At 41.9% G+C, this 17,693-nt stretch overlaps 1 protein-coding gene across 3 annotated transcripts in view; it reads right to left on the bottom strand.

Moving 5' to 3' along the window:
- The window catches only part of TRIO (trio Rho guanine nucleotide exchange factor), a 379,704-nt gene that overhangs the window by 120,059 nt on the left and 241,952 nt on the right, over positions 1–17,693 (bottom strand). For all 3 annotated transcript variants that reach the window (XM_017893310.1, XM_017893311.1, XM_017893312.1), the window contains exons 20-27: positions 15,261–15,376; positions 12,170–12,292; positions 6,012–6,206; positions 5,797–5,912; positions 4,950–5,016; positions 4,226–4,335; positions 3,316–3,385; positions 2,611–2,700 (exon numbers count right to left, since the gene is read on the bottom strand). In XM_017893310.1, the coding sequence (XP_017748799.1) occupies positions 2,611–2,700; positions 3,316–3,385; positions 4,226–4,335; positions 4,950–5,016; positions 5,797–5,912; positions 6,012–6,206; positions 12,170–12,292; positions 15,261–15,376 (887 nt within the window). The remainder of the gene's footprint in view (positions 1–2,610; positions 2,701–3,315; positions 3,386–4,225; positions 4,336–4,949; positions 5,017–5,796; positions 5,913–6,011; positions 6,207–12,169; positions 12,293–15,260; positions 15,377–17,693) is intronic.

Genomic DNA, 17,693 nt, shown 5'->3' with positions numbered 1-17,693 from the left:
GACAGACCTCAGAGTTACATGAGCACCATATAGATGTTCAATACCGCTTGTTACTGGTAAGAAGTATAATCAAAGGTCATCAGATAGTCTGGAGAACAGAGGAAGCTGGAGCAGAAACCCTCTAAAAAAATAAACCAACATACTATGAATACTGAAAGCATGTAACTTGTGAAATTTCTTAGGCATGATTTCTCTTATTCTTGAAGACATGTTTTAGGGCATAAGGGTTTCTTTTCAAGTTCTGGGGTGCATGTGGAGAACGTACAGGTTTCTTACATAGGTACACACATGTCATGGTGGTTTGCTGCACCCATCAACCTGTCATGTACATTAGGTATTTCTCCTAACGCTATCCCTCTCCTGGACTCCCACCCCCTGACAGGCCCCAGTGTGTGATGTTCCCCTCCCTGTGTCCATGTGCTCTTATTATTAAACTCCCACTTATAAGTGAGAACACGCAGTGTTCTGTTTTAGTTTTCTGTTCTAGAGTTAGTTTGCTGAGAATGATGGTTTCCAGCTTCATCCATGTCCCTGGAAAGGACATGAACCTATCCTTTTTTTTTTTTTTTTTTTTTTTTTTGAGACGGAGTCTTGTTCTGTTGCCCAGGCTGGAGTGCGGTGGCGTGATCTCCACTCACTGCAAGCTCCGCCTCCCGGGTTCTCGCCATTCTCCTGCCTCAGCCTCCCCAGCAGCTGGAACTACAGGTGCCCGCCACCATGGCCTGGCTAATTTTTTTGTATTTTTAGTAGAGATGGGGTTTTACCATAATAGCCAGGATGGTCTTTATCTGACCTCGTGATCCACCCATCTCGGCCTCCCAAAGTGCTGGGATTACAGGCATGAGCCACCGCCCCTGGCCTGAACCCATCCTTTTTTTATGGCTGCATAGTATTCCATGGTGTATATGGCCACATTTTCTTTATCCAGTCTATCACTGATGGGCATTTGGGGTTGTTCCAAGTCTTTGCTATTGTGAACAGTGCTGCAATAAACATGCGTGAGCACGTGTTTTTATAATAAAATGATTTATAATCCTTTGGGTATATATCCAGTAATGGGACTGCTGTTTTATCAAGTGGCATTTCTGGTTCTAGATCCTTGAGGAATCGCCACACTGTCTTCCACAATAGTTGAACTAATTTACATTCCCACCAACAGTGTAAAAGTGTTCCTATTTCTCCAGTCTCGCCAGCATCTGTTGTTTCCTGACTTTTTAATGATCGCCATTCTAACTGGTGTGGGAGATGGTATCTCATTGTGGTTGATTTGCATTTCTTTAATGACTATCGATGATGAGTTTTTCATACGTTTGTTGGCTACATAAATGTCTTCTTTTGAGAAGTGTCTGTTCATATCCTTTGCCCACTTTTTTTTTTCTTGTAAATTTGTTTCAGTTAATCATAGATTCTGGATATTAGCCCATTGTCAGATGGCTAGACTGCAAAACTTTTCTCCCATTCTGTAGGTTGCCTGTTCACTCTGATGATAGTTTCTTTTGCTGGGGCATAAGGGTTTCTAAAACGGCTTTGATTCTAAACACCAAATGTGCTATGTGCTCTCACTGTTTAAGTGAAATACTTAATACTAAAATACTTGTAACTCCATATACAGGTGCTGAATTTTGTCTGATGGCAAAGACCTAGAATCATGTGAAATATTAAAAAGAAAAGGCCACTTTGGCCTGGGAGAAGCCTTCCTATTTAAAAAGGCAGTGATGTGTAACGTGTAATGTAACGGTCAAGAGAATGACAATTAAAATAGGGTCATCTACAGGTAGGGCTTCATCTCAAAGACAGAAACTGAAAAGTTTATTCTACATCCCCAGACTTTCAGATAAGAGCTGATGATCCCATCTGTACATACACAAGTGTAAAGACAGAAAACAAGTTCAACATCCTCATAACCTTATGCACCAAACTATGCACACTATTCAATAGCACCTTATCCTTCAATCAAAATGTACTGGCACATATTTGACCAAGTTCTGGAAACCCAGAAAGCACTCTGTGTATCATGTTCTAAAGCTCCATCCCTTTTGTGCTGAATAATCCGCTGAATAGCTTTCAAAACACAGATGGCCTGTATCTACGTTTACTCCAATGAGAACACAATTAGTTAACCTTCTAATTATCCTAGTTGTTATGGCATTATTTGTAAAACTTTACTGGTAGGTTGACTTTGAAAATTCATAACATCATGAAATTAAAATAGGAAAATAAAAGATCCACATTTGTTTTGTTTTACTGAGGGGGAAAAGAAGCTTAATAGTTTATGCCTTCCGTGTACAATATTACATGTGAAAAAATGTACTGAATATAAATAGTAATGACATTATAAACGATTGAGTATAAATAATAACATACACACACACACAAACATACATGTATATATCATGTATATATTACAATCTAAGTTTCTTACAGATATAAGGCTTCCAGGATTTGTGTAGGATCTTTAAAAAACAGAAGACAATAGAAGAATAGCCCAATATAAACGAGAGATAAAAATGAAAATATTGTACTATCAATTAGGTGAAAGTTATTGAGTAACGCTGCATTTTATGTACACAACTTGGAAAATTACAGTCTCTTTAGGAATCTATTACTTACGTCAAAATAGGACCCTGCATGTTCCAATATCAGCTGAGTAGAATCAGGCTTATTTTTGCAATATGTGACATACATCTGAAACTTGTCAGCCTATAAACCAAAAAAAAAAAAAAAAAAAAAAAAAAGATCTCATTTAAACCATAACAAATCAACGCATGACAAACTTTCATATAGAAAAGAAGCTGTATGGATAATGGAAATTTAAGCCTCAAGTTGAAGAGACCCTATCTTAAAAAGAAAGCTACTGAAATAAGAACCACATCGTTCTGATGGCATGCAGCTGCAGCAGCCTCCCCAACCCCAGAACGTCGGGCTGAGCACCTGTCCTCTCTTTCCACAGCGGCACGTGCAGACCTGGCTGTGGGCTTTGGACAGCATGACTACACGTTTACCTGTCTGCTTCCCCTCTAGACTGGACGATCCCCCGGAAGGACTGGGAACTCACCTATCAGCAAATCCCCAGGGTCAAGTGGAGGCCTGGCATACTAAATATTCTATTTCAAACCATCGCCAGGGCCAATAAAAAAACTCACTCCACAAAAACAATTAGTTGAAGGATGCAATTCTTTGAGGTAAAGTCTATTTCTCTGCAAGCATGAATATAAGCAGAAGATGGTGACTTAAAGGAAATGAAGACCATCCCTCCTAACTTCCCTCAATGTCACCTAATAGCTGGGAGAGAACAAATGGTTGAGGTTTCATTACCCAAGTAACAAAACAATGTCCAACATCTTCTGGCAACTGTTCATATTTTTCCAGCTCCTTTAGGAATATGCTGCAAAGAATAAAAATGGTATCATATTATGAAGGCGCTTTAAAACATTTTACTAGTGAGATATGCCAGAAATTGAGAAATCTGTGACCCCTAAAGAATTAACAAAACATGTAGCTCTTAACTAGTGTAAGTCATTGTGACTTTCAAACAGCTAGCCAGTTTAGCCTTCAAACACTTTCTAACAAATGTATTTCTGGGAAACTGCTAGTGTGTTCACTGAGGATATACTTTAGAGATGTAAATATTTGGCTGAAAACCCATTTTGTCTTTTCTGCCTTCTGCTGGGGAGTGAGGGGACTGCACCCTTGCTGACCCCTGCATCATCTCACCACAGGCCACCTAAAGGAGATTCTGCCGCTGCTGCTTCAAAAACATTAAAAGAGAATCATGTCCCTCCTGTGGCCAATGCAAAGTGCATTTTATTTTGGTCAGAATACACTTCTGTTGCTTCTTCAGTTCCTCCTATCTTTTACTATAAGAGACCAAACACCATAGGCCAGCAGTCCCAAGGGGGCTCCACTGTCTCTCAACCCTCAGAAGTAACTCACAGGGCACCTGACGGCTCAGCTTCAGAGAAATTAAGCTTCCTATAAAAATATTTTCATAGTTTTCCTGATCTTATTTCTGTAGAAGATAAGTACAAACATAAAGTTGAGTCTGTATTAAAAGAGTTTCTAGAATGTCAGTCTTTTTGGAGAAAGACTGATAGGCTTCATTTGAATGGCAACAAAATCACTGACATCTGCCCAATTCAACGGGAACGTTTCATTCCTTGCGACGAAACTTCAGCATAGCACGTGGATTTCAAAAGTAACTGCTCCCAAAGAAAAAGCCACTCACTTATTATGAAATTCGTAGATTTCCTGCATGTTTCCGAAGATGATGAGTTCTTTGTTTACAATGCCAGGTGGAATCTCTTCCACACCACTGGTCATTTCCCACAGGTAGGTCTGGCCGAGAGGGAAACAGGGGTTAGACAAAAATAAACACCACATTTTCAAGAAACAGCTATTTCTGACATCTGTAAATACACAGAGTTAATGTGCAAATGAAAGTATAACTGAGGACTGGACCCTTTTACAAAACATAAAAAACCCTTCTAAAAAAGGCCCTCAGTTGCTGTTAATACTTGAAAAGAGTTCCTATACTTTTCAACTCTAAAATTATTCCCAGCGTTAAATTTTGGAATTAACCTACTCCACAAGTACAACCAATATTCCTGATACCACTGAGTATTAGTTGCCAGTCATAATTAGTAGGCACATTTCTCTGAAGCTGCTGTAAAATTCTGTACAAAGAGACTGTCAGCCAGGCCATCATGTGATAAACAGAATGAGAGGATTAATGCTGTATCATCTCTGTAATGAGTGAAAAACAAACCTAGAACACTACAGAAGTGCAGAAACATGAAACTGGCTGCTTAAGCATACTTTATATTTAAAAAAATGACCAAAAAAATTGTGATTATTCTAAGGACTACCAACAAGTAAGAATAAAATAGCAAGCTTATGCTCAATCTAAATAAACAAGCAAAACAAAACAAAACAACAAAAAACTTACTTACATCCATACATTCCCGGAGGTCTCTTACATAAGCCTTTTCAGTTTGAATGAGCTCAGCCATTATGAACCTTAAAGAGGGGAAGACAGTGAGGAGTCCAGTTAGGGTGCAGTTTACTTCACTATCTACTTTTATGGATTTATGAAATAACAGAGAGGGTCTAAAAGTATCAGTCTTAGAGTGATCATTTGGGAGAGGTAAATCACAAATAGAACAACAGTATCCAGCCGCTAATTCAAAGGGGAAAACAAGATTTCTGCAAACATTTTATTGAGGTACTGATAGATCAGGGTTTCTCCACCTGGCACTGTGGACATCTGGGGCCAGGTAACTCTGCTGTGGGGCTGTCCTCTGCACTGGAGAGTGCTCAGCAGCTTCCCACTAGAGGCCAACAGCACTCCCTGGCCCTCCCCACTGTGACAACCAAAGTGTCCCCTCACATTGCCAAGTGTCCCTGGGGGACGAAACTGCCAATTAAGAACCACTGGGTTAGAGCACTCTTATTTATTTATATAGGGTTTACTAACTGGCAACTTTTAAACACCTACATTTGTTTTAGGGGTGATAAAACCTATTAATTTCCTCTCCTTAGTATCACTATCTATTAATGACAATTTGTCAACTCCACATGAAACACAGGCACAGGGATTAAAAACTAGATGCTGTTTCTGAACTAGGTGATAAGAGGACAGTGAACCCAGTGAAGTCTATGCTGACACAACTAAGTCCACTCAGAGCAAAAAGCCTGGGTGCCATGTGACTTCAAAGCACATAGAGAAGCATGTCCGTCCAAACGACATTCTCTTCACTTTTTCAATGAATCCTGGTAGATTCTGAAAGACTGGCTTACTCTTTCCTGCGGGCAGATTTCCGTTTCTCTTCATTAAGTTCATGAGCAGCATCTCGAAGTTTCACCTCTGAGCCAGGGATACTGGCTGGAATGATATCTAGCTGGAGACTTTTACTCTGTGGAATAAGAGAGCCAATGAACTCAGTTAATTAAATCAGCAAAGAGGGCATTAGGAAGAAGACCATGATTTGTTCAGGTTGCACAAGGCCATTTACCGATTTGTTGGAATCTGAAGAAATCCCCAGGGCTTTTTCCAAAGAGGTCCTGTACTTCTCCATCCGCAGAGAGAAGTCCCTGTACCGCTTATCCACCGCAGTGACACATTTCTTTATCTCTGCCGCATGGGCATGCCCTTTTTCACAAAAGCCATCTGCCAGCTGTATCAATAGCTTCACTCTCTCTTTGGTTTGCTGCAAAAAACAACGGGAAAGTATTGTGAGGCAAATGAACTCGACTGCCAGAAACCTGAAACACAGTGGCGACTTGCCTCCAACTCCCAGCTCTGAACAGGAAAACTGCCTGGTGGTAGAAACTGAGACCGAAGCCCCAAATCCACCCACTCCACCTCCCGGATCCTTGACCAGCTACCTATCCTCAGCACTTCCACAATGAATGGCATTTTTATGACCTCAAAGAAGAAACTTAGACTATTTTGTCAGCAATGTCTTCATCTAGGAGGTGCTCAGTAAAAACACGTAGAATGAACGTGTGAAGGAATGTATGTGAAGAACGCAGTCTTCACCATGCTGCTACTCTCCTCAAAGCTGCTGAGCAAAGACACTCCTTGCTCTGTGCACGTTTACTCTTTGTGCCCAACTGGACCCACGGCTCTTTCAGGACAAGCAGCCATTCGACTTTGTGGTTTTCCTGGAGCATGTGTGGCCAAGGCTGTCCCCAGAGCAGGCACTCAACAAAATTCCTCATGAAGCTCCTCTGTATCACGTTGATTGCTTTTTTAACTCTTAGAAAATGTGGAGGAAAATTCACTAGTCAGGAAATTATCTATATAGAGGAACTGTAAATTTTGTTTCCCTGTTTGAGAGCTCTCTCTAAAATTATTTTATTTTATACGTATACAGAAAAGATCTTTCATTAAGTTAAGCATAATTTATTATTTTTCACAGAGATACACAGACAACCATAAACCAAGTTATATATACCATTTGGCAACCTCACTCAACTGGTCCGACAGATCTCTCTCCTCACATTCATTTCCATGGTTATTACTATTAAGCTTCCTTTGTTATAGTGTTTTCAAATAAGTGAGTTACTCTTCTTCTACGGAACCTGCTATTCTCCATTAAGCTTTAACTAGAAAATCTTTTTAACACATATTCAGGAAATTGACTTTAAAAATCCCCAAAAGAAAGAAGGTCAGAGTTCAAAACCCAGATAAATGATCCTAGCTTGTAAAATCAAAGTTCCAAGCCATAAGTCACTGGGTAACCTGCGAAGTCAGCCGTCAAGATCCTCCAGACTCTACACAAATAACCCCAACACCCCAGCCAGCCCCCAGCCACCCAACAGCACCCCCATTCCCCAGCTGTGGCTCACCAACTCACCAACTCACCCTTCCAGGCCAGCACCCTCCTTGGGGCCTCTGCACTGGTGCTTCTGCCTGGAGAGCCACTTCCCCAGATATCCCTATGGCTCCTTCATGTCTCTACTCAAATAAATGCCACTCTTTTAGTGGGCCCTCCCTGGACCCCCTTAAACTGCAGCTTGCCTCCCTGCCTATTCTTCTGCTCTGCTGCCTCTCATACATGCATGGCCTTCTGACAGGGGGTGCAAGTGGTTTTTACAATCATCGTCTGTCTTTCTCCTGTGAGAACGTCACCTTCACAGCCCAGAAATGTTTGCTTGTTTCGCTTACTAACATCCCTTACATTGCCACAAGGGCCACCTGTGGAGGACACTGTAAACCACCTGTAGGTCTATCTTTAAGGGGTGAAGAAAGCTATTGAGTGTTTTCAGTGATGGGGACACAGAAGTGAAGATAAAAAGACAATGCAGCTTGCCAAAATCAAACAAGAATTGTTGAGCAACTGAATGGTGTGACAAAAACTAAGTACTGTAAATCTGCTAACCTAAGAACTTTAAAATATCTCAGTATATTTTACTTGCATTGGTATTTTAAAATACATTTACAGGATTCAAAATTTCAAAGTTAAAAAGGAAAGTAAAAACTCTTCCCACTCCACCTTCCACTGTCACTAGTTCCAATTACCAGCTTCTTGCTATCACTTCAGAGACGTTTTACGTGCATGTACAAGCAAGTGAACAAACGTACGTAAGTATTTTTCTCTCTCATTTTTACACATATTCTTGCATACAACAAACAGTGCTCTGTATTAGTATTTTCTACTGAACAAATCCTAGTTGTCTTTCCTGATCAGAACTAAAGTCCTCGCCTGTGTTAAGAGCTGGGTAATATTTCACTATATGGATGTGAACTGTATGGATGGACGTAAGTTAACGTCTCTCCGCCAATAGGTCTCCGTGTTGTTTCCAAATTCCGTCTACCACAGCAACAATGCAAGAAATCAAACAGTTGCATGACCAGTGGTTAGACACGTGCCTGAGTGCTGCTGCCGTAACACACATTGTAAGACCTGGAACTGCTGGGGCAGACAGCAAGTGCAGTGCGAGCGGGCAGGAAGACGCCGCCAGAGGCCTCTGAGGGGCTGCCCTGCTCCATTTCCCCAACAATGCAGCCTCGTCCGCGCAGCATGGGGTCCACCTTTTTGATCTCTGCTAATCCGCTGGGTGAAATGAACTCAGTGTGGTTTTGATGTACGCTTTTCTGATATTAAGTAAAGTTGATGATTTCATGGTGAAAGCCATTTATTCCCTTCCTATGACACATGTTTAGTATCTTTTGTCCATTTTCTTGGTCTTTTTTTCTCCTTATTGATTTGTAAAAGTTCTTTCCTACTGGGAAATCAGTCCTTTGTGATATGAGCTGCCTATGTATTTTCTCTATTTGATTTTTATCTTTAGATGTTCCTTACGGTGGACTGCCCTGTGGAAAGCTTTACATTTTTTTGTGTAGGTGAATTTATTAACCTTTTCTTTCATGGGTTTGGATATTGTGTCATTTAGACAAATTTCTCCATACGAGGATATAAAAAAATCCTGTTATTTCTTCTGGTGCTATTAGGTACGACTGCTGATATTTAAATCTTCTTCTGGTATTTATCTCGGTACTAAGGTGAGATATAAATCCAACTTAATTTTTTTTCCAAAGCCATTTGCCTTGGAAAACATTATCAAAAAAAATTCTTACATCTTTTAAAGTGAGATATTATAAGGATTTTCATTCTTATTCTATTCGTTATCTCTAGAGATTGTTACAGTGCTTAAAAAGCACATAAACATTTTAACTGAACAACTTCATCTGTAGGCATAATTGAGGAACTGGAGAAAAATAAAAGCAAACTGAAGTCTTAAGTCCACAAGCTCAAGAGAGCTTTGCTCATCATGTTGTTAGACAGAAATTCAATGGTGTTAGACACTTTCTAACGAAGTAAGGCATTTGGCATTGGGGACGCTGGTGATTAGGACCACAGGAAGCCCTATGGGAGAAAGGCTGTGGCAACCTGAACAGTTCAGTAAGGCAATGGTTTCCGGACCTCAGTGTGTGCAAAAATCCCGTGGTGAGCTGTTCAAATGCTCATCCTCAGGCCTCACTCCAAGAGAGCCTACGTCACTAGGTTTGGAGTGAGGACAGAAATCTCTCTTAAATAAACACCCACAATCTGGATGCAAGTGGTGCCTGCAAGACCTGTGGAGAAATGACTGCACGGACAGTTGTGAAGGGACTGAGTCGAGTCTCGGTGAGCCACTGATGGAAGACTCTTGTTTAGCCCTCCAGGTTGATTTCCATCAACACTAAAAATGTTATAACATCGTAACAAGTGTGCTGAAAGACTTTCCTTTCAGAGCTAGGAATTCTCTATACAGTAAAGGCAAAATGGTTTCTTAGAAGATTCTAAGATCGGGTGACAGAAGGCAAGTGAGGGAGCCTCAGCTTATGATGAAAAATCAAAGGACATCTCCAAACACCAAAGCAGGTGTTTTCTGATTAAGAGAAAGGCAGTCAGAAACCAAAGAAAAAGATTGCTAAGAAAAGGAAAGGTGAGTGGTGTTCTTTTCAAAATCTACCAGTTCCTCCTAGTATAACCAATTCAATAAACCCAACAAAAGAAACAGTTCTACATATTTGGGGATCAGAAAGGTCATGCATCACTCACAATTTTAGATATTTCTTATAAAATACAAGAATAAAAAATAAGCCTATCCTTGCTCAATCTTTCAATAACCACATACCAAACTTGAGGAAAAGGAATATTCGGGAATGGAAAAATTCTTTCATATACACTTTATTAGTGGAACAGGCCACCATGTTACTCAATTCCAGACAGTCACGTGCACATCACATCCCCCATGCATGGCCCCTGGAGCTGGGCAGTGAGCAGACTGTCTGGCCGTACACAATGGCCTGCAGAGTAGAGTAGTGGTGAAAGATGGCAAATCTTAAATCTAGCTTTGAGTGTGGTATGTGATGTTAGGCATTTTCTTAATACCTTTATAATCAAATGATATTCAAATAAGCAAACATAGCTTGGGACTTCAGGCACACACACTACCATGCCCAACTAATTAAAAAAAATTCTTTTTGTGGAGACAGGATCTTGTCATCTTGCCCAAGCTGGTCTCAAACTCCTGGCCTCAAGCGATCCTCCCACCTCAGCCTTCCTTGAGCTCAGGAGTTTGAAGAGGATCGCTTGAGCTCAGAAGTTTGAGGATGCACTGAGCCATTATGGTGCCACTGCATTCCAGCCTGGGTAACAGAGTAAGATTCCATTACTAACACACACACGTACACCCCAAAATACAGATCATATAATGTGCATAACTATTATTTAATATCTAAATATTAACAAAAAGTGAAAACTGTCCAGCCAGGTGTGTATGTGGAGGAGGAAAAGCCACGATCCTTACCCGCAGAGGAGGGTGGGTCGGCCCTCCTCAGTGCTCACTGTACCTCTGGGGGCAGTTATTGTCCCATGGTCCTGCCCCTTGCCCTCCCCCAGTGCTCACCACACCCCAACCCTGGGCTGGGTCTTCCTGCTGCGCCCCCCATGCCTGGTCTCTCTGCAGCCCTGCTTGCCTGTGTGAGCCTCCAGGATAGGAGCCGTGGAAAAGGAGAGAGCCCAGCACCTCAGGGCCAAGGGAAAGGAGAGCTTTGGGGACCAGGAGCAGAGGGTGGCAAAGAAGAGCCGGAGGAGTCAGCAATAGTAACAGAAAGCATAAACATGGACAAATAAACAATACAAAGTAGCCATCCTCTCTCTACATGACTGAAAAATTCCTGTTATGTTTTCAAAGCCAGGGCAGGGGCTACAGGAGATAACCAATTTTGCTACTTTATAGAAACACTTCTTTTTAACCAAAAATATTATCCCGCTTATTATTTATTTCCCACTCTTATACATTTGAAATAATTGGCAGCTTTTCCCAAAAACTCGAATCTGTCATCAACGATAGAGGCCACTTCAGAAAATACTACAAAGGATGTATACTCAGACTTTGAAAAACAAAAACCCCACCGGTTGCAATGGTGACTCCAAAAGAGCCTCAAAAGTGTTGTGAGCTCTTGGAAGGACTCAGCCTTTGCAGGTAGAAGCCTTAATTGGGACAACGTTCAGGTCAGTATGCGGATTCTTGTATTTTTCCTCAAAAAGCTGTATTTACTCACATATATGCCATAAAGATAATTTGATTTCATAATTTTACTTTTATTTTCAGGAGAAAAATGAAAATGTCTCAAGTTTTAGACACCTCTGAACAAGCACTAACAGAGGCAATGACACAGACTCTGCCAACCATAAAACAGAGGTAACTTCAAGCTGGACTGAGTGTGAGCAACATGACTGTAACAGTTTTCACCATCTAAAGATGGTGAAACACCCCCAGGTGTAGGAGAGAAAACACCCTGAGAATACATAAAGGTCAACTTGGGGACAACAAACAGTGTTTCACAAAAATAGGAAGTCCTTGGAAAACACCTTAGAGAAGAAAACAGGAGGGGAAAAGTGTAGAAGGGAATAATGAGAAAAACAAGGAATAAAAGGAGACAGACGGCAGTATTCACAGACATCAGAGGGACAGAGGACACAGATGAAGGGAGGAGGTGGAGGACACAGAGGGACACATGTGAACGGCAGGAGGAAGCATCCCCCAGTTAATGTGGAACAGCCCACTGGGTCATCCCTTTTCTCCAATCTCATGAGGTATTTCTTTATGATATTTTTGAGAAAGACTCGCTTTCGACCTAGAGGCTACTACACGAAGTCCACTCTGAACCCACCTTTGCAGTGATCTGGAACTCCTCGTGCTCTTTCAGGAGCTCCTGGGTGTGCTGTATACTGGAGCCTGTGGAGGTGTGCGTGGAAAGGTAGAACTCGCCATTGTCATGGATCCATTCCAAAGCCTGGAATGGGAAGGAATGAATGGAGTCAGAGGGCTAAACATTCCCGAGAGAGGCCCAAAGGCCACAGCACCTCGTTGAAAGGTCAAATCACAAACCAAGGCTGGCAGCATCGAGCAGCAGTCCCTCTCTGAAGTCTGATCACAATTACAAAATTTTTAAAAAGCACATTCTAGATGGTTATAATGGTGTCGCTTATGTGGCAACAATAAAAAGTTTGAGTTTCTTAGAATTCCATAGTGTATATGTGCCACATTTTCTTTATCCCGTCTATTGTTGATGGGCATTTGGGTTGGTTCCAAGTCTTTGCTATTGTGAATAGTGTTGCAATAAACATACGTGTACATGAGTCTTTATAGCAGCATGATTTATAATTCTTTGGGTATATACCCAGTAATGGGATTGCTGGGTCAAATGGTATTTCTGGTTCTAGATCCTTGAGGAATCGCCACACTGTCTTCCACAATGAACTAATTTACACTCCCACACACACACGTTTGAGTTTCTTGTACCCACGAACCTAAAGGCACAATAAAAGCTCAATGAAAGAAACCACTACTATGAGCCTTTTTCAGGAAGGGACTAGAGTGGAGAGAGAGGGGATGCAGCTGCCCTGGGGAGCGCCCTGGAGCAGATAGGCAAGGGGACATGGCCAGGGCAGCAGTGGGAAGTGTGACGGGGCTGAGAAACCCAGAGGTCTACGCCTTCTGGACCTGGTGCAGGAGCGAGGAGAGGAGGAGGAGGAGGCAGGGCGCAGGGAAGAGGCTGAGAAACCCAGAGGTCTGCGCCTCCTGGACCTGGTGCAGAAGCAAGGAGAGGAGGAGGAGGCAGGGCGCAGGGAAGAGGGAAGCGAGAACACCACACCTAGTGGTTTCTAACAACAACATAAGAGGGACATGGGGACAGGGAACCGCGATTGCAGTTCTGCTTCTAGTAAATTCACTGTGGAGTGATGTCAAGGAAGTGGGATTTATGAATCCAGAGACCAGAAATGGAGTCCTGGGCTGGGAGACAGCACACAGAAAGAAGAGGAAAGAAAGACAAGAACAAGTCATAAACGAGCGCTAAGAAAGGCAATGGCCAGACTGGGAGATAGGAAGGAAAGCAGCAAGGCCTGAGGCGGGCAGCCAGCAGGCGGGAGGGGCCTGCGCCACGGCAAGATCAGCGAGAGCCCTGGAGGCTGGTCTGTGGAAGCACTGGGTATCCGCTGCACACTGTGACAGTGAACAGAAGCGGAACGGCTGGAAGGCAGACGGGACACCACCTGCAACAGCACGCACTTCAGGATTTTATTTTCGGTGAATAAGTGGACTTTAGGAAAATGCAACAATACATTCCATTATCTTTCTCTGACAACAGAATTATGAACAATTTTGCTTCTCTGTAGCTGAGGGATTCCTTGTCTTTCAATGGAGAGATAATATAGTTATGTGAGAAAAGAACCTGAAACCATCTCTAATTAGAAATCCAACCAGGCCTCCAATGATCTTAAATATGGTTAAACTGTCTAATAAAATGTTAAGAGAGTATAATTTTCCAAATGCGACTGCATGCACCTGACTGTCAGGAACATGCTGACTACACCTGCAATGTCGCTGGGAGGAGAGAAGGGCCGAGGCAGGGCAGGGCGTCAGATCCCTGGCCTAGGAACCCAGTTCATCCAACTCTGGGAACTGAGCCGTTCTGAGCATGGGCTGCATCCTTCGAGACTTACATTTTCCTAAATGGAACAAAACCTGTTCCTTAAGTCTGAAACCTCTGCTAAGAAAGTTAACTTTTCTTCAGCCAAAAAGCATGTATCCAATGCCTGCTCTGGAACAGCTGCGTATTAGGTTGCAAGCTGGATTCAGAAGATGGGTCCGCATCATGGTCAGAATGTGGGTCAACACCGACTGACATCACAGAATTGCCCCAGGTGACTTTAAGGCACCCAGACCAGGGCCAGGCCACACGCAGGTGCTGGGGGAATCACCTTCTCTCCTGTGCTTCCCTCCAGACCCCCAAATTCTGGATGAAACTTTACAGATTCTTAAGCTACCATTAAGGCAAAACAGAAGTGACAGGCATCTTAATGCTTAAGATGGGGTCAGATTTTACAATAAAATGATCTTCCATGACTGATGATACAGGCAGAAGCACTTCATCCTAAAATGACCTAAGAAGGGGATGCTCCAAATGAGCCCCCTTGATATACATCAACATTTTTTGACTATACTAAATTATTAGAAATTCTGGGCCAGGTGCGGTGGCTCACGCCTGTAATCCCAGCACTTCAGGAGGCCGAGGCTGGCAGATCACCTGAGGTCAGGAGTTTGAGACCAGCCTGGCCAACATGGTGAAACCTCATCTCCACTAAAAACACAAAAATTACCCAGGCATGGTGGCGGGCGCCTGTAATCACAGCTACTTGGGAGGCTGAGGCAGGAGAATCGCTTGAACCTGGGAGACGGAGGTTGCAGTGAGCTGAGACCATGCCACCGCACTCCAGTCTGGGCGACAAGAGCAAAACTCTGTCTCAAAAGAAAAAAAAAAAAAAAAGAAAAAAGGAAAGAAATTCTGTCACATTTCTTACTTAATTTTAGCTTGATTAATTGGAAAAATAAAAACTTTGTCTTGAAAATATAAATACATCAATATTAAAAAATCCATTGTATTTACCTCAGTACAGAACCAAGATGCCGTAATAGTTTTCAAACAATCCCCATCATTATGACTTGTACTTTGCTGTCTTAGAGATGAGGTAAAGACAGCAGGGGAAAGCACACGTGTTGGGGGGTCAAAAATCACTGAGTGACATGCTTTCACCAGGCTGTGGGGTTTTCTTTTCATAACAAACATAACTAGAAGGCAATACTGTTTATCATTAGAAAGTGGTTTTCAAGAGGGCAGAAATGTCAAGCTTGGCCTCTCTGTGGAGGCTGGTGTAAGCACAGGGGTTTGCGGGGAGGCTGGGCACCAGGTGTGCACTGACCTGCTTGGCACTCCTCTCAAAGACCACGTACTGCTGACACTGGTCCAGCCGTCTTTTCCTCATGGTCCAATAATGCAATACCCTGTTCTCCCGCTGAAAGAGCTCATTCAAGATATCTGAGAGAAAAAATAAAATGATGTATGTTGGTGCTTGCAATCAATTAAAACAGCCGCAAAATTCCATTCACTTTTATTGAGACTTTTAGGCAAATGCCATGCCAAGACAGCACGATAAATAAAGAATCGCGCTGCTTTCCTGTCTCAGTGAGCATGTCGACCAGACCTCTTCTCACTCTCACCTCCATTGAGCATCTTATGATAAAAAGACCACTGAATATTTGAGGTCAGTCTGTAATACCTCCGGCTGGATGGATTCGTGGGATACGTGTATTTTGTAATATGCATTCGGCATAATGCACAAGTTGATAATACGCAATTCGACAATGGCTGAAAAAAAATCAGCATTTTTTTCAAGACTGTTAAAACCTTGTGTATACGGAGGTTTATACAGATTAAAGGTTGTATCAAAGTGGTGGAGTAATAATCAACAAGGGTGGATTTAAAAAACAAAAACAAAAACAAAAAAACCAGGCCGGGCACGGTGGCTCACACATGTAATCCCAGTACTTTGGGAGGCTGAGGTGGGTGGGTGGATCACTTGAGGTCAGGAGTTCAAGACCAGCCTGGCCAACATGGTGAAACTGTCTCTACTAAAAATACAAAAATTAGCAGGGTGTGGTGGTGGGCGCCTGTAGTCCCAGCTACTTGGGAGGCGGAGGCAGGAGAATCACTTGAACCTGGGAGGCAGAGGTTGCAGTGAGCCGCGATCGCATCATTGCACTCCAGCCTAGGTGACAGGGCAAGGCTCCATCTCAAATAAAAAGAAACAAAAAACCATAACCCCTTAGGAGAGGAAAGGACATGAAGTGGGGAAGCAGAGAAGCATGAAGTTATAAAGGAAAAAAAAACTCATTACACAAACATTTAAAATGTCATAACCAAACAAGAACCACCAAAACTAGTGCACAGACAAAACTTTTAAGAACTGGGAACATATGACACAGAATAGTCAACAGAAAAATAATGAACAATTCTTTAGAAGAAGAATGAGCAAAGCCTATAAATATGAAGTTCACAATTTAAAAAATACAGTCACTAAATATACAGGAACACATTTAACCTCAAACAATGAGACCATCTTTCACTGCTTTCCTGGCAGATGAATAAGATCCAGTGTTGGAAAGAGTAAGGGAACAGGTAATCACAATAGTCTATTATGGAAGAAGAAAAACTGAGTATGATGACCCCAGGGAATGACACTGAAAATGTGCATGCATCCCTTTGAACTGGGAATTTATCTTTCACATGAACAGTGCTCACACAAGTATTCAAAACTGTTTGGACAAAGATGTTTGAACACTGAAGCGCTGGTTAGAACAGTGGAAAATGGGCAGCAATGTAGGACCCATCAATTGAGGGACAGGTCAAATCAACTTCAGAAACGCTATACTGGGTATTAAAAAGAACAGCAGGTCTTTAAATTCTGACACAGAAAGATGACTAAGATATATTACTAAGTGAAAGATGCAAGTTGCAAGGTAATATAGTCTCATTTTGTAACAAATTAAAAGTGGGATGGGTGAGTGAAATATACATGTTTATATTTCTCTACATACTTACATTTATATGCACAGACAGCTTGCACAAAAGTCTTGACAGTGGTTACCAGTAGCTAAGCAATTAGGTAACATATACATTTGTACACTTTTTGAATTTTTGACACTAAGTCTGTTTTGCTCTATAAGTTTATGAAACAAACAAAAACCCTTAAAAATATTCCCGAGAGTGAAACTGCAAATCAAATAGAGGGTTCCTGGCAACTTTATTATATTGGAAAACCATTAATATAGGAAGTTATCCACAAATACTGAGCTCCTAGCAGGCTGCACTTTGTGATAAATAAGAACAGAAGAGCAGCATTTACATCCAGCCTAACAACAGACTCTCTCAATATTACCTCCAAAATAAACCCCAAATTTACTGACTTTTCTCCATGTCTACCATTATCACCCTAAATACCACCATATTCTTAAGGTGACAATACGGTGTCATCATTTTTGATGACAATAAAAAATGCCTTTAGACACTGCCAACTATCCCCAGGGACCAGTGGTCATGCTGTTATTTTACTCCACTGAAGAGGTAAACTAGTTTAGTGAAATAAATTAAAAGTTTGAAATCTGAAGTCTGCTAAAAAAATTAAGCTGTCACTTACATGAAAATATCACACATGAAAATGAATATGAGCCAAACCATTTTTTCTAGTCTCTCATTTCTGGTCTCTGCCTGAGCCAGTACTAATTTTGGGCAAGTGAGCAGCAAACAGTGCTAAGTGCCCTCTTGGATATGGTGCTTCCTCAAGCTCCTGGTTGGG

Source organism: Rhinopithecus bieti, unplaced genomic scaffold (assembly GCF_001698545.2).
Source record: "Rhinopithecus bieti isolate Rb0 unplaced genomic scaffold, ASM169854v2 scaffold_22165, whole genome shotgun sequence".
Lineage (NCBI taxonomy): Eukaryota > Metazoa > Chordata > Mammalia > Primates > Cercopithecidae > Rhinopithecus > Rhinopithecus bieti.
The sequence above is the reverse complement of the archived record's forward strand: the minus strand, read 5'-3'. Positions and strand labels throughout refer to the sequence as shown.